The sequence below is a fragment of the Delphinapterus leucas genome, chromosome 13 (genome assembly GCF_059928025.1).
Source record: "Delphinapterus leucas isolate spDelLeu-1000000601 "Yukka" chromosome 13, BTC_Dleu_Yukka2, whole genome shotgun sequence".
NCBI classification, from domain to species: Eukaryota; Metazoa; Chordata; class Mammalia; order Artiodactyla; family Monodontidae; genus Delphinapterus; species Delphinapterus leucas.
The window spans coordinates 68412064-68426690 of NC_143141.1; the positions used below are offsets into that span (position 1 = coordinate 68412064).

Sequence of the window (14627 nt, forward strand, 5' to 3'; positions counted from 1 at the left end):
CCTGGTCGGGGAAGTAAAGATTCCACACGCCAGGTGGCACGGCCAAAAAAAAAAGTAATAATAAATGAATAAATAAATATCTTATCCATTTGAATTTATTTTGGTTTAAGGAGTGAAGCAGAGCCTTCATTTTGGGTCCCAAATGCTTGGCCAACTGTTTCAATACATATTGAATATTTTATTTTATCCCACAGATTTAAAATGCCATCCTTAACATGAACTAAATTCTCATACTTGAGTCTGTTTCTGAATCCTCTCTCCTGTCCCATTTCATTCCTGTAGCAGATGTTAACTCTTAATATAATAAGGATATTATTAGCTTTTTATCTTTTCTATTTGTTACAAATATTTCATCACATATTTTTTCCATGAAGTCATAAAAATTCCTCCACGTTTTTTTTTTTCTTGCTTCAAAGTTCAGGAAATATGGTAAATACCTACTTGTACTGCTAATTTTTCTAGGAGATGAAAATATACTTAGCATATATTTAGCCCATTTGGAATTCATTTGGTGTATCATAAAATAATCTAAGTATATTTTTTGAGCCTGCATGTTTAGAGGGATTTCATTTTAATCAGTATAAACAGCCCTGCAGTCCCTCACCTCCTAACTAAACCAATGCCACACCACCAACTTCATGTAATGACGTCTAAATCTCTAACCCACATCTCTAATCACTTCAGTGATAGAGCACAGAGCACTTTTGTTTCATTCTCTTTCCTCAGCCTATTTCTCACTTCCATCATGGTCCATGGACTGCATCAAGCAGAGTGTGACTGTGGGGGACCACCACTAGCCCCTGAAGAGAGCTGACTTTTTCTCACACGGAGGTGCAGTGATTCTAATCACCACAAAGAGAAAAGTATAACTATCCTCTTCCCCAACACTAACCTTGAGGTCCTTGGCCAAGTCTCCCCAAAATCTTGGCTGAAAGCACAAGGCGTTGGCCCTTTGAATCCTGGAGGTCTTCAAAGCAGGAAGGAATAGGATTGCCTCAGGTCCAGTTACAAACACTTCCAGGAGGGCTGGAGGCCAGGAATGAGGCCATTTCCCGCCTCCCCGGCTTGGCCAAGTCCCCCCTCCACTTGGAGCTCTCTAAAGAACCTGCTCTGTTTCCTGGTCTGATAACCCTGACCCTTGGCTTCCCCACACCTCAGTTATCAGAGAGACGTAGGCAGTTTAACATTGTCTTTTTCACTCCTTCACCAAAAAAAGAAAAAATTTCTTCACGTGTGGAAAAGGCATGCACAGGTTTTAGGTTAAATAGGTCAGACTTCAAGTCTTGGCTTGACTGCTCGTTAGCTGTGAAAGATCAACTTTATTAGTTCATCTTGCTGAGCCTCAGATACTTCAGCAGTAAAATGGAGATAGTATCTACTTCACAGAGACAGAATTTGTATACAATATATCCATTCCCTCTGCTCTTCTCTCTCAGGTAAGCCCAGCCACCACTTGCTCCAGGACTTCAATCTGGTTGGCAACCTGCCCCACTGCCCGTCAACACCACCTCCCTCCTTCCCCAAATAGAAACCCACACAAAGAACAACATCCATAGGAAAGAATACATATTGTATGACATTCAAGAGAAAGCGAAGCTGAACTGTGGTGACAGAAATCAGATAGTAGTTGCCTGGGTGAGGGGAAAGGGTGGTGGTTCAGTTGACTGGAAAGGGGTATAATAGAACTTTCTCTGGTGATGAAAATGTTCCATATCTTTTTTGGGAAGTAGTTACATAAGAATACTTAATGGTCAAAACACATCAAACTTACACTTAAGATCTGTGCATTTTATTATAAGTAAATTATACCCCAATTTGAAGAAAAAAAAACTTTGTTAGATATAGTTCAAATGCACATTAATATGATGGGGAAGTGTGCTTTTTAATATAAATCTTCCCATAGACTTCAAGGCTTGGTTCACCAAAAAACAGACATGCCTAAATGTGAATCTTATCTCTGGTTCCTACTAGATATATGACTGGTCAAGTTATATAACCTCTCTGGGTCTCATATTCATACACTGTAAAATGAGGACTATTTAGTACCCACCTCAAATACTGTATGCCCTATAAAAGATAATCCATGTTAAGTTCCAAGAACATAGTAAGCACTGGATATATGTTAATCCCCTTTCCTTCCTCTTCCATTTATAAACAGCAAATGGGGTGCAATAATGCAATACTTAAATTTTTCCCAAAATGACTGAAAGTTATCAAAGAAGAAGGGAGAAGAGGAGGAAGGGGAGGAGGAGGGGGGATGGGGGAAGAGCAGAAAAAGAAAAGGAAAGAAAAAAATGAACACATCAACATTAGAAATTATCCCAAGGAAAGAAGCATGAATATACACAAGGATCTGTCTACAAGGATATTCATGGCACTATTAACAATAGTAGAAAACTGGAAAATCAAACAGGGACTAATTACACAGAAACATGAAAATTAGTTTTATGATAGATTAATAAAAGTGTGTACAATCCAGACATGAATATAAATATCTATTATAGAACAGTGTTCTTGAGTTATACTAATCTATGCATTAGTCAAAATTAGGACATAGAGAGAAAAGGCAGTAAATGATAAAGGCAGTATATCCACCCATTCTCCTATTACAAATAGTGAGAAAAACAATTTGTAGTTAATTTATCATGTGTCTGTATTAAAATGAATATGAATTTACACACACACACAATAAAAAAATTAAAATGGCAGTAATCACATCTATAAAGAAGTAGAAAAAGAACAGATAAAAAGAGAATTTTAAAGCAAACTGAAATAGAATGAGGTCAGGTAGTGTGAAACATAAGAATATCAGAGTTTTTTTGAAAGGCACCTGTTGCCAAACTTGCAGAGTCAAATTCAGTAAAATTATTTTAGCCAAGATAAAAATATTCCAGACAATCTATCAACTGTCTCAGTCCACGCTGACTAGCAGTGAGAAAACATGATGGCAGACACAAATATGCCACGAAGCTAAATATGACTGAGACCATGCTAGCCATCAAGACCTTCTTCCTTCAGTGATGATTTAACCACTCTGGAGTGATTCTACCCACACCTGCCAGAGAGCAAACACCTCCATCAGTATTCTGTGACACTTCTGGAGAAAGCTATTAACAGGGCCTAGCATAAACTGACAAATTATCTCACTGTGGCTATTTCTCCATCTGAATACCCGAAAGTTCTCTATTATAAGGTGCTAAAGATGATCATTTGACCCGAGCAAGTCACTGGTTATCTAGTTCTTACGTTCTGAGTAATATTTCCCCAAATCCAAATATAAAAGTTAAGCTAACAGCCATACCATCTGACATCTTTATAGCACCTTATGTTTTTCTAGGTGCTCTGTTTATAAGCAGTATTTTGTCTAACAGGAATGATTCTTGGTGTTCCTGTGTGTGGCAGGGGTGCTGAGGGAAGAAGTCTTAAGAATACAGATGCCACCCTTGATTGTTTCTAAAAATACTCAACTTTTTTAAAAACTAATTTCAAACTCATCAAAATATTAGCGCTCAGATGAAGTACTATTGTATGAAAGGAGGTTTGGTTCATATTCTGAATTTGAGGAACAAAAGAATTACAGGAAAAAAGAAATCAAAATATTAGCTGGCCATGAATTTAAACTAAATCCTAATAATTTTCTCTAGGTAGGAAACGACTCAATTTTCACTTAAGTTAAAAATGACATAAGTTAAATACTCTGCTAGAACAGGTAGAGGATTAGAAAATTTTCAATGGGAATTAGAACACAGTTTTGCTACGGGTGAAAATTCTTATGATTAGATTTGCCGGAAGGAGTTTAAAACTGTGAATATGATCACTAAAATATGTTTGGAAACTCTATTTAAGATAAAAATTAAATGATAGCATCTTAATTTATGCTGGGAGAAGTTTTGGGGTGTTTTTAAAACTTTTTTTCCTTTTCTCAAAATACATCTCTATGCATTCAGAACAAGCTTTGTGAAAGGAAAAAAAAAAAGAATTTATTTCAAGTGTAAAATGGAATATACTACCAATGCAAATTATTTACATTCTCCCTGAGATTTTAGAACAGGCTTCACAAGGCTTTCTTAGTAAAGAAAGGTCTTTTAAAAAATTACAGTTGAGATAAACAAGAGACAAGCACTTTGCAATCTCTGCACCATCCTCAGTAGTTCAGCAACACACCGAGAACTGTTCAGAGCCTCATCAGTGCCCTTTGCCAAGGCGCTAAGTGCGGAAGAGAAAGAGCCATCACAATGGTGAACAGGACAAGTACTAGATGACCAGAGGACTGTGCAAACAGATTGGCTAGGGTTCCTATCCTCTCTAGGATGTAAAACTCTGCTATGCTTCCATGCACGTTTTAAGTGATCTTCACTCTATAAAATTCAAGTCCCTTCTTTCTATAATGGATGGTTAATGTACAACAATGCTCCTGTAAGTAGGCATATGGTTCTACTTGAAGCCACAGATCTTTAAGTGAACTGCCCAGAACCTGAGCTTTAAAGCAATTTAGTGAATTATATAGCTGGATTTGCAAGAACATGCAAACAGGTTGAGGGCTGGGGCTACGAAACCAGAAACCAGACAAGTAAATTTTGGAACAGCTGGAGTACATCTATAATAAGCCATAAGAGTAGTGAGGTATTATCATATATTACATGTTATTTGTTTTTTCATAATTCCAAATTCACCACTTTAAATAATATATATGTTGATTATTGCAAATAAAGTATTAAATTTTCAAGCCCCTGGACTTTGTAACCTACAAGCTCCTATACACCCTATCTTTAAACATTCTCTTCACCCACAATAAAACCCACAAGATCTTTTATATTTAATACTATTGGATGTCAAACATAGGGGCTTCAAGTCTCCCATAGTTTCTGAAAGGATATAGTATTTTTTGTACTGTTAAGAATCAACCAGTCCTGACTTCATCCCAGATGAAGACCATCTCATTAAACAGTGCAAAGAAAATGTTAGTCTTCATTTCTATATTGTTCAAACAATCTGAAAGTATGCAGTGAATGATTGTTCAATGAGTGGATAAATGAGTATGGGAGTTAATCCAGCTATTGCACTGAGATAACCAAAGTTATAAATAACACGAGCATCACTCTATTAGGTTTCTGCAAGCTGACTATACATATGTAAACCACATATCAGATTTTCATAACTGAGTCACAGTAATATTCAGTCTATGATTACACAAACATATTTGACATTGGAATGCCAGAATTAATATGTAACTAAGAATATTCAACTATACAAAAAAGCCCTCTTTTATATATTACTGTGTTTAACAAAATTTTCCTATGTAGAGTCAAGGAAACAATTTACATTATATAATGAAGTATTAATACCAAACACAAACTGAAATAACAAAATATGAATATCCTACCTGAGTATCTTTGTATTTGTCTCTTAAGTCCAAGAGCCGATGATAAGCATTAATGGCTTCTGAAAATTCCCCAATGTCAGTGCTAGTGAGAATATAGTTTTCCCAGATCTGCCAATGTTCATAGTTGCATTTGAGGGCTTCTTGTAAAGTTCTAAAAGCTTTCACTCTATTGAAGGTCAAGTTAAAAAAACAAAAACCAAAAAAACAATCATGAATAACCATAGCTAAATAAACTATAGCTACATGTATAAAATACTAATGTGGACTTTCTGTCAGTCCTTAATCATTCAAGTTAATAAACAGAATTAGAGGTTCAAACAACCTGAAACCACCTCAAATTTCCCTAACAGGAAATGACAAACAAAAACAAGTAGAAATGAAACAAGAATAGGGAGACATATATAAGGACGAAGTAGAAATTTTGAAATTGCAAGAGACATTAAAACAAACAAACCAGGCTTCCCTGGTGATGCAGTGGTTGAGAGTCTGCCTGCTGATGCAGGGGACGCAGGTTCGTGCCCCGGTCCGGGAAGATCCCACATGCCGCAGAGCGGCTAGGCCCGTGAGCCGTGGCCGCTGAGCCTGCACGTCCGGAGCCTGTGAGCCACAATGGGAGAGGCCACAACAGTGAGAGGCCCGTACCGCAAAAAACAAAACAAAACAAAAACAAACAAACAAAGCAAAAAACCTCAACATGTGACAAAAACTAGATTACACACAGTCAAAAAGAGTACTGATGAATTGAAAGATAACAGTGAGGAATTCAGATTAAAAAATAAAAGAGTAATAAAGAGGAAAGAATGAGAGGTAAGATTTAAGCACATATTCGATAGACATTCCAGAGTAAATAAATGCAGAAAATGGCAAGACACTACATTTGACAAGATAATAGCTGAGCATTTTCCAGAACTGAACAAAGATCTAAATTCTATGATCAAAAGTATACTTTGTGTACTGAGCATTATATTGGGTTGGCCAATAAATAAAGGTAAACCAACACCTAGACACTTTGTGTGAAACTGCAGAACATGAAGATAATCCTAAAACCTATAAAAGAATGACAGTTAGAGGACAGCAGATATTTCATTAGCAGCAGAAGATGGTAGAAGGCAATAAAATACTTTAAAGTGCAAAGTAAAAATAACTGTCAGCCTAAAATTTTATAATCAACTAAACTTACCACTCAAGAATAAATGCAAAGTAAAAAATTTTACATGTACAAAGACTAAGGAAGCTTACCACCTACTGACCCTAACTTAAAAGAACTATTAAAGGCATCTCCTCTTGCAAAAATAAAAGGGACTTCAAAGAGAAGAAAAGGGATACAAGAAATGATCAATGGTGAGAAGAGAAAATGAAGTATGTCAGTAAATTTAAATAATTATTGAGACCAAAAACAATTATGAGTTGTGTTTAAAAAAAAAAGTAAACTACAAGTATATAGACCATATTCTCTGCAACTAAATAAGAAATCGACAGTTAAAAAAATATATGCCTGCAAACTTAAAAATGCACTCCTAAAAAAAAAGGAACCTACAGTGGGGCGGGGGGGGGGGGCGTGGAGAGATTCATATTAGAAAGTACAAAATATTTAGAATTTAATGAAAGTATTATATACCACCATCTGCAAGATATATGTAAAGCAGTATTTAGAGAGAAATTTATATTTTTATATGTATTGATTATAATTATGAAAGATGGGAAATAAATGAGCTAAAACATCCAACTTAATTTTGTAAAAGAACACCAAATAATTCTAAGAAAGAAGAAAAGAAATTCTAAGAAAGAAGAAAATATGAAATAAAATATAAAGAATATAAATGATCAACAAAACCAAAAGCTGGCTTTTTGAAAAAGACTAATTAGACAAATGTCTAACTAAATTCCATTTAGAATTTAGAAAAATGGTATATATAAAATTAGTAATTTTTTAAAAAATCATAAGAGAACATTATGAACAAATTATGCAAAATGAGCTAAAAAATAGAAAGCCAAATAAATCAATAAAAATTAAAACCAGGCTAGGTGGTTTTACAGATAAGGTTTATCAAACCATCACAGAATCCTTGCCTTATCCAAGCTACTTCAAAAAATAGAAAAACACTATTAAAAACTTGATACTGACAAGGAAATCAACAGAACTTCATGTCACCTATTCTAAAAGTTAAACATCTCAGCTCTCAAAAAGATTCTTAATACTTTACTCTACTGGCTGAACAACACTATAGCTCCCTTATAGATCATAAATGCTTTACTGGACAACTATAGTAACCTCTTTCAAAGGTATGGTATCAAATCTCCCTCTCCCAGAGCCATTTTGAATTTGCTAACTTAAGACTACAAGGTCCACCTCCCTTTCCCTGCTGAGCCTCACAGGGTTTCATCAAGACCCCTCCTCTTTGCTGACTTCACAAGGCAAATTTTAGAGAGGATGGTGGGGGGTCTTCTGGCTGACTCAGGCCCTTGTTCTGAGAGTCACCCCCTAAAGCACTTAAAAAGAAGTGTAAATTCTTTTTAGTAACCTTCCCTGCTAGTCACTGAACACACAAATCATTTACTCATTCTCTAATATACCTATTGTACTAATCAAAATTTCTTTACAATTAAGTCCTTTTAGTCTTTTCATAACCACAATTCACTACAATTTAGTTTCTTATACCCTCTATTAAACAATTTACTGAAAGTTGTCATGGCACTGATTCATTTATCCCTTGACCCACCCTCCTTTACAGTTAAAAATGTAAGTGCCCTTGCTCTAATACTTCTTCAAATTCAGCCATAAATTGTTTCTATGTGATTTTTTTTTCCTTCTCTACTCTACTCCCTATGCCCACCTCATATGTGATAGCAACTGCCTTCAAAGGCAGTGGACTGAGATTCTGCAGGTCTCCCATCTACATAGCGGGTGGGGGTGAAGTTGTCCTACTGGAAAAGCACTCAACAAGCAGCAGTCCACACCAGGAGGATTATCCTTTTTGTATGTCCTCCTATCCTCTAATCACAACTTTTTGGCCTCAAAATTTTTGCAATGAAATCCTTTTTTTGGAAGTATGACTTCCTTCTAAGGAGCTTCAATTCCGGATTCATTTATCAAACCCACGATGGTAGTGATACTGCACTATGACAGTTATATAGGAAGATGGAAAAATTTCCCACGGGACTGGTAGGGACATGATGCCTAGGGGAATCAGATGAAACGGGGGAAAGAGCACTTTAGTGAAGAACCTGGTGACAGCAGAGGGAGAGATGAGATAGTTTAAAGGGTCACTTTAAGGCAGAGGTAGGATTCTTTTGAGAGGAGCATTAATAATTTGCCCCTGAAGTAACAATCTCCTGAGTCAAAACTGAGCTCTCTCTGGAGCAGCAGCAGCAAAGTAAGCAAAGAGTAAAGAGGCAAGAATAAAGGAGTGATTTACCTCTGACCTTACAACCCCACTTTGACACAAAAACCTATTCATGGAGCTGCAGGAAGACAAAAAAGTGTCAAAAAGAAGCTGAGGAACAATGTGCAAGAGCCACTAAGAGAGAAAGCAATTAGAATTCTTAGGATTAATGGGCTGGAGGACAACATAGAGTATCAAGAGCCTCACTACATACAAAATTATCAGTATTACTAGAAAAACCCACTGAGATCATTCTACAACTATGACACAGATTTCCCCTGCCCCTGCTTTAACTAAACCAAAAGGGTCTCTAGTGAGTTTTAACACAATCAGTTGCAATCAAGAACATAATATTATTTTCCAAAGAAAGCAGTAGAACAAACAGTTACTTTATTTATGTAGATTGTCATCCAAGAGCAGCGGAAGCATTTCATGATCTCGACGTAATGTGGATTTAATGATATCTTCAGAAATACTCGTGAATCCACAAAGAAAAATTAAATTTGAAAATAAGGCGAAATAAAGATGGAAATATATCTACCCTTTAATTCATTTATTTAAAACTGGGGCAACAGCCATCCTTGCCTCTTCCCTTTCCTTCGCTTTCTATAGCCAGTCAGTAAGCCCAGTTGGTTGTTCTCTTTATAAACTGGCATCTGCCCCTTCTTTTTCCAGTCTAGTTATCGCCTGCCTGGACTGTTACCACAGCTGTCTCCTAACTGGTTTCCCTGTCCCCAGTTCCCTCTCTATTCTGTCTCACACACTGTCACCAGATAAATCTTCCTAAAAAACTTCTTTCTTCATGAAATTACCCCACTGAAATCTCTGGCTTCCTACTGCCAACAGGATAGTCTCAACTAGTCAGTCAGATAATCAGAACACGCTGCCATTTGACCCCAAGTGACCTTTCCAACCTCATCTCCCACTACAGATCTCACTGGTCTCGAGCTGGACTATTTTACTTCCTGTATCCTAAAGTGTGGTGTTCATGCCCGTCACTCTGCATTTGGTCACACGGATTCAGAACGCTACACAAATTAATGACCATTTATTTCCAAATCCTGAAAGGCTTCCCTGTCTCCCCTCTACCAATTCTTCAAATTTTAGCTTGAATCCAACATTCTCTCAGAAGCATTTCTGAACCAGCATCACACACCTTCTCTCCTCTGAGATCCTCACAGGACTACATGAGTGGCAGAGAATATAACTGTTCTACAAATATCACCTACCATTATTATAGCCCTCTTTGTACTTCTCACATGAGATTTACCACATACTACTTATATTATTAATCAATTTTTAAAATAATATGGCATAATATTTTATTTTTTAAACCCACACTCCCTGAAGACATTGGTTCATACTTATATGTCTCAATAATGTCCAGTACACAGCAAGTAATCATTAAGAATCTATCAGTTGAGCTGACTGACTAAAGGCATGCTTGCTTTTACCATGCAATGAAATTTAGGATACAAAACTTCAGTATCAAATAAAGAGGTCAAAAAATATTTCTTAAAAAAAAAATATATATATATTTCTTATTTTATTACATACTAAATGTTTTCAAGAAATAAACTACACCTGGAATGCAAATGGCGATATTAAGTCATTCTAACTCAAAGATATGGGTAGGCAAGGGGAAAAAGACAAAGAGTAAGGCACAATGTTTCAGTGTTCAGTTGAAGAAAATCATTCATTTATTTTGGAAGCAAAGTTCTTCATCTTTTTCTGATGCACTTACTTTTGTTTTAATCGGATATAAGAAGTTGATAAATTGTTCCAAGCTTCAGCATTCTGAAATGATAGACAACAGTTACAGACTATTCTCATTTAGGTATAATTGCTGCAACCAAAAATATAACGTATTTTCCTAGCTCAAGATGTACTCTTTACAATGTTAATTTTCAATAAGGTATGTTTAAAAATGTATAGGAAAATTAAATAAATTAAACTTAACACTTATAATTTAGAACAAAAATAGTCAACAAGGGCTTACCTGGTAGCACAGTGGTTAGGAATCTGCCTACCAATGCAGGGGACATGGGTTCAAGCCCTGGTCTGGGAAGATCCCACATGCTGCAGAGCAACTAAGCCCATATGCCACAAACTGAGCTTGTGCTCTAGAGCCCGCGAGCCACAACTACTGAGCCCACGTGCCACGGCTACTGAAGCCCAAGCGTCTAGAGCCCGTGCTCCGCAATAAGAGAAGCCACCACAATGAGAAGTGCGTGCACCGCAATGAAGAGTAGCCCCCGCTCGCCACAATTAGAGAAAGCCCACGTGCAGCAACGAAGACCCAACGCAGCCATAAATAAATAAATAAATAATTTTTAAGTCACCAAAATGGTGTAACTATTATAGCACTAATTTGGAAGTTTGCTAAGATTTTATTTCCAAATTTATATTTACAAAATAGTTGGACAATTTACAACATAATTTACACAATATATAGATTAACTACAAATCTAAAGTAATGCAAAATATTGTTTTTCCTATCATAAAAGGCTTTGCTATTTTACCATCATCCTTCATCAGATGGAAGAGTAAAGGAGTATGTGTTCTCCAGTGTTAAGCCTAAGTATTTCATCAATCAAACATATTTCTCTACCTATTCCTCTATGCAATGACAAAAATAAATTAAAGCCTCTATATAAATGTTGATTCTAACAAGAATGATATAAATTATGCTTGTTCCTCTTTGTTCCACGTTTTATAAAACATAAAGTATATAGTTCTCAAGTTCCATACCTATGATATAAAAATTAATTGGCAATGGACCTCTCCTTACAGACAGAGCACTGTTAGTACCAGACTAGCCTTATCACCATAAAAAGTTACAAACTGGACGAAATTTAGGAAACAACTGTTTTTGAGAAGTTGGACAAAGGGTTACACAGGACTATGATCCCTGAGAGAAGGACAGTTGAGTTGTCTCAACAATCAACCTACACTTCTATCTAGAGGCACTTTGAGGGCTGCAGCACGGAAAGGTAGAAACCAAACAAAGCACAGCAAGTCTTAGTAAGAGCGGGAAAAGAGTTCAGAGTTCAGGGCTGAAAAGGCGGCTGAATTTGCAAGACAAAATAACACGGAAGAGAGATCTGTGCAGACAATAAGCTCCAGAAATCTCAATAAGCATCTCCTTGAGTCCTTGGCTGAATACTAAGCTATACGTGTGCAGGGCAAAACTTCTTAAGGCCAGGCAGGGAACAACTACCAGACAGCTGTGAGCTGAATGGAGATTCTAGAGGTCACACAGTTCTGGGAGTTATTCAAGTTCCAACCAACCAGAGAGGAGGATTCTTACTGATCACCTGTGGGATTAAGTTCAGCCCCCAAACGGTTATACCTCAAAAGAAGGTTGACAGCAACTCTGGAATACGGACAACTCCAGACCCACCTTAAGCTTAAAATCAAGCTGATTCACAGGTAAATTAACCAAATGCCAAAATAAAATTCTACCTTCCTCAAGGGGAAGACAACAAAACCCAGAAACTCAACAACATAGCATCCACAAGTGTAGGATATAATTTTTAAAAATTGGTAGACAGGCAAACAAGCAGGAAAATTCATCCATAACCAAATAAAAAATCAGTAAATAGAAACAGACACAGAAATTAAAGAGATGTTGGAATAAGCATACAAAAATTTCAAAGCAGTTGTTATAAATATAAAAAAAGATTTGAAGAGAACACGATAAGGTAACAACTGGGGAATCTCAGTAGAAACATGAAAACTATAGAAGAACCAAATAAAAATTCTTGAACTAAAAAAAAAAATACATTGTCTGAAATGATGTTTAGTTTTTATTTTAATTGAGATGTAACTGATATATAGCATTGTATTACTTTTAGGTGTACTACATAATGATTTGATATATGTGTATATATCGGTGGGATATATTGATTACCACAATAAGTTTAGTGAATATCCACCACCACACATAGTATAACAAGTTTAATGAATATGTTTAACAGCAGATTTGACATAAACATAAGAGCTAAACCAATAAAACTCTTAGAAGAAAAGATAAGGTAATCTTCATGATCTTAGATTTGGCAACAGATTCTTAAATATGACACCAAAAGCACAAGCAACAACAGAAGAAACAGACAGGCTGGACCTCATCAAAATTAAAAACTTTTGTACCTCAAAAGACACTATCAAGAAAGTGAAAAACAACTTGCAGAATAGGAGAAAATATTTGCAAATCATATATCTGATATCGGATTTGTATCTAGGATATATAAAGAATTCTTACAACTCAACAGTAAAAAGACCAATAACCCAAATAGGTAAAGGATATCAATAAACATTTCTCCAAAGATGATACACAAATGGCCAAAAAGCACATAAAAAGATGCTCAACATCATCAGCCATCAAGGAAATGCAAACTGAAACCACAACAAGATACCACCTACTAGGATGACTATAACCAAAAAGACAGACAATAATCAAAGACAAGTGCTGCCAAAGATGTTGAGAAATTAGAGCCCTCACACGTTGCCGGTGGGAATGTAAAACGGTGCTTTAGAAAACAGTCTGGCAGTTTCTCAAATTTTTGAATAGAGAACGGATGAATTGTGAAAACATTAATCTAAGTGAAGAAAGGCAGTCAAAAAGACCATGCATTGTATGATTCCACTGATATGAAATATTCAGAACAGACAAATCTACAGAGACAGAATGTCCATTAGTGGCTGCCTAGGGGTGGGGATGGGGGGTAGACGTGGAAGGTGTTTGGGAGAAATGAGGAGTGACTGCTAACAGGTACAAGGGATTTCTTTTCATGGTAATAAAAATGTTCTAAAATTGACTGTGGGGATGGCTGCACAATTCTGAATATAATTTTAAAAATCATTATATTGTAAACTTTAAATGGATGAACTAGATGGCATGCGAATTATTTACCATCTCAGTAAAGCTGTTAAATATTTATAGACTAAAAGAACTTTCTAATAGTGCAATCAACATAGGCAGCACATGCTGGTGAGCGACAAAATATATGACACTTTGCTGTATACTCAGCAAAGTATATTTTTAACTAAAAAACTGTTTTATCAAAACTATTTTCTAAACAAAACAATGAATAACTTAGCTATTACGAGAAGAAACTTATTTCTAGATTTATAACTAATATAACTTAGGGTGTGACCTTCTGCCAAAGGGATGCCTTCCTCCAACACAAAAGGAATTGGTGTTCTTCTTTTTTTTTTGACATAAAATAATACAAAGTTTGAATCTTTTTGCCGCCTTCTCTCTCTCTCACTCTCTTTTTTTTACTGTCATAAGAACACTTAACATGAGATCACCCTTTTTAAAAATTTTAGGTGTACCCATCTTGCATAACTGAAACTACAGACCCCTAGGAATTGCTGTTCTGAACTACAGTACAATTCAAATAGCTTAAAGAGTACCAAAGAGCTGTAATAAGGAAAGAAGACCAAACAAACTTACGTCGGGTTCTAGAGTCACACAGCGCTGAAATGCCCTTGCTGAACCTCCATAGTCTTCCAAGGCCAGATAGGCACAGCCCAGAGAAAACCACACCCCGAGCTGCAAAGACCAAAAGACAAAGTCATTCAAACACATAGACATATATAGAATTAACCTGAAAATCATTTAAGATATTATCAACAAACACACTACACTACTATAAAGAATGCAGAGCTATAATTTGGCTTACATTTTATATTAGTTTAAATGTAGGAAACTTAGCAATGGAGATGGCACTTTTCCATATAATTTTCAAAGCTAATACAACACTGAAAGCATTGCAATATCACTGCACGTCTTTTACCAAGAAAGACCATTCTTTGTGTTAACCAACTCCATGAAAGCAATGGAGAGCTGTGTT

General features: G+C 36.1%; 1 protein-coding gene across 2 annotated transcripts in view; it reads right to left on the bottom strand.

The window, feature by feature from the left end:
• Positions 1-14627, bottom strand: part of TTC27 (tetratricopeptide repeat domain 27) — a 185523-nt gene that overhangs the window by 19551 nt on the left and 151345 nt on the right. For both annotated transcript variants that reach the window (XM_022574121.3, XM_089922399.1), the window contains exons 14-16: positions 14228-14326; positions 10511-10563; positions 5384-5549 (exon numbers count right to left, since the gene is read on the bottom strand). In XM_022574121.3, coding sequence (XP_022429829.2) covers positions 5384-5549; positions 10511-10563; positions 14228-14326 — 318 coding nt within the window. The remainder of the gene's footprint in view (positions 1-5383; positions 5550-10510; positions 10564-14227; positions 14327-14627) is intronic.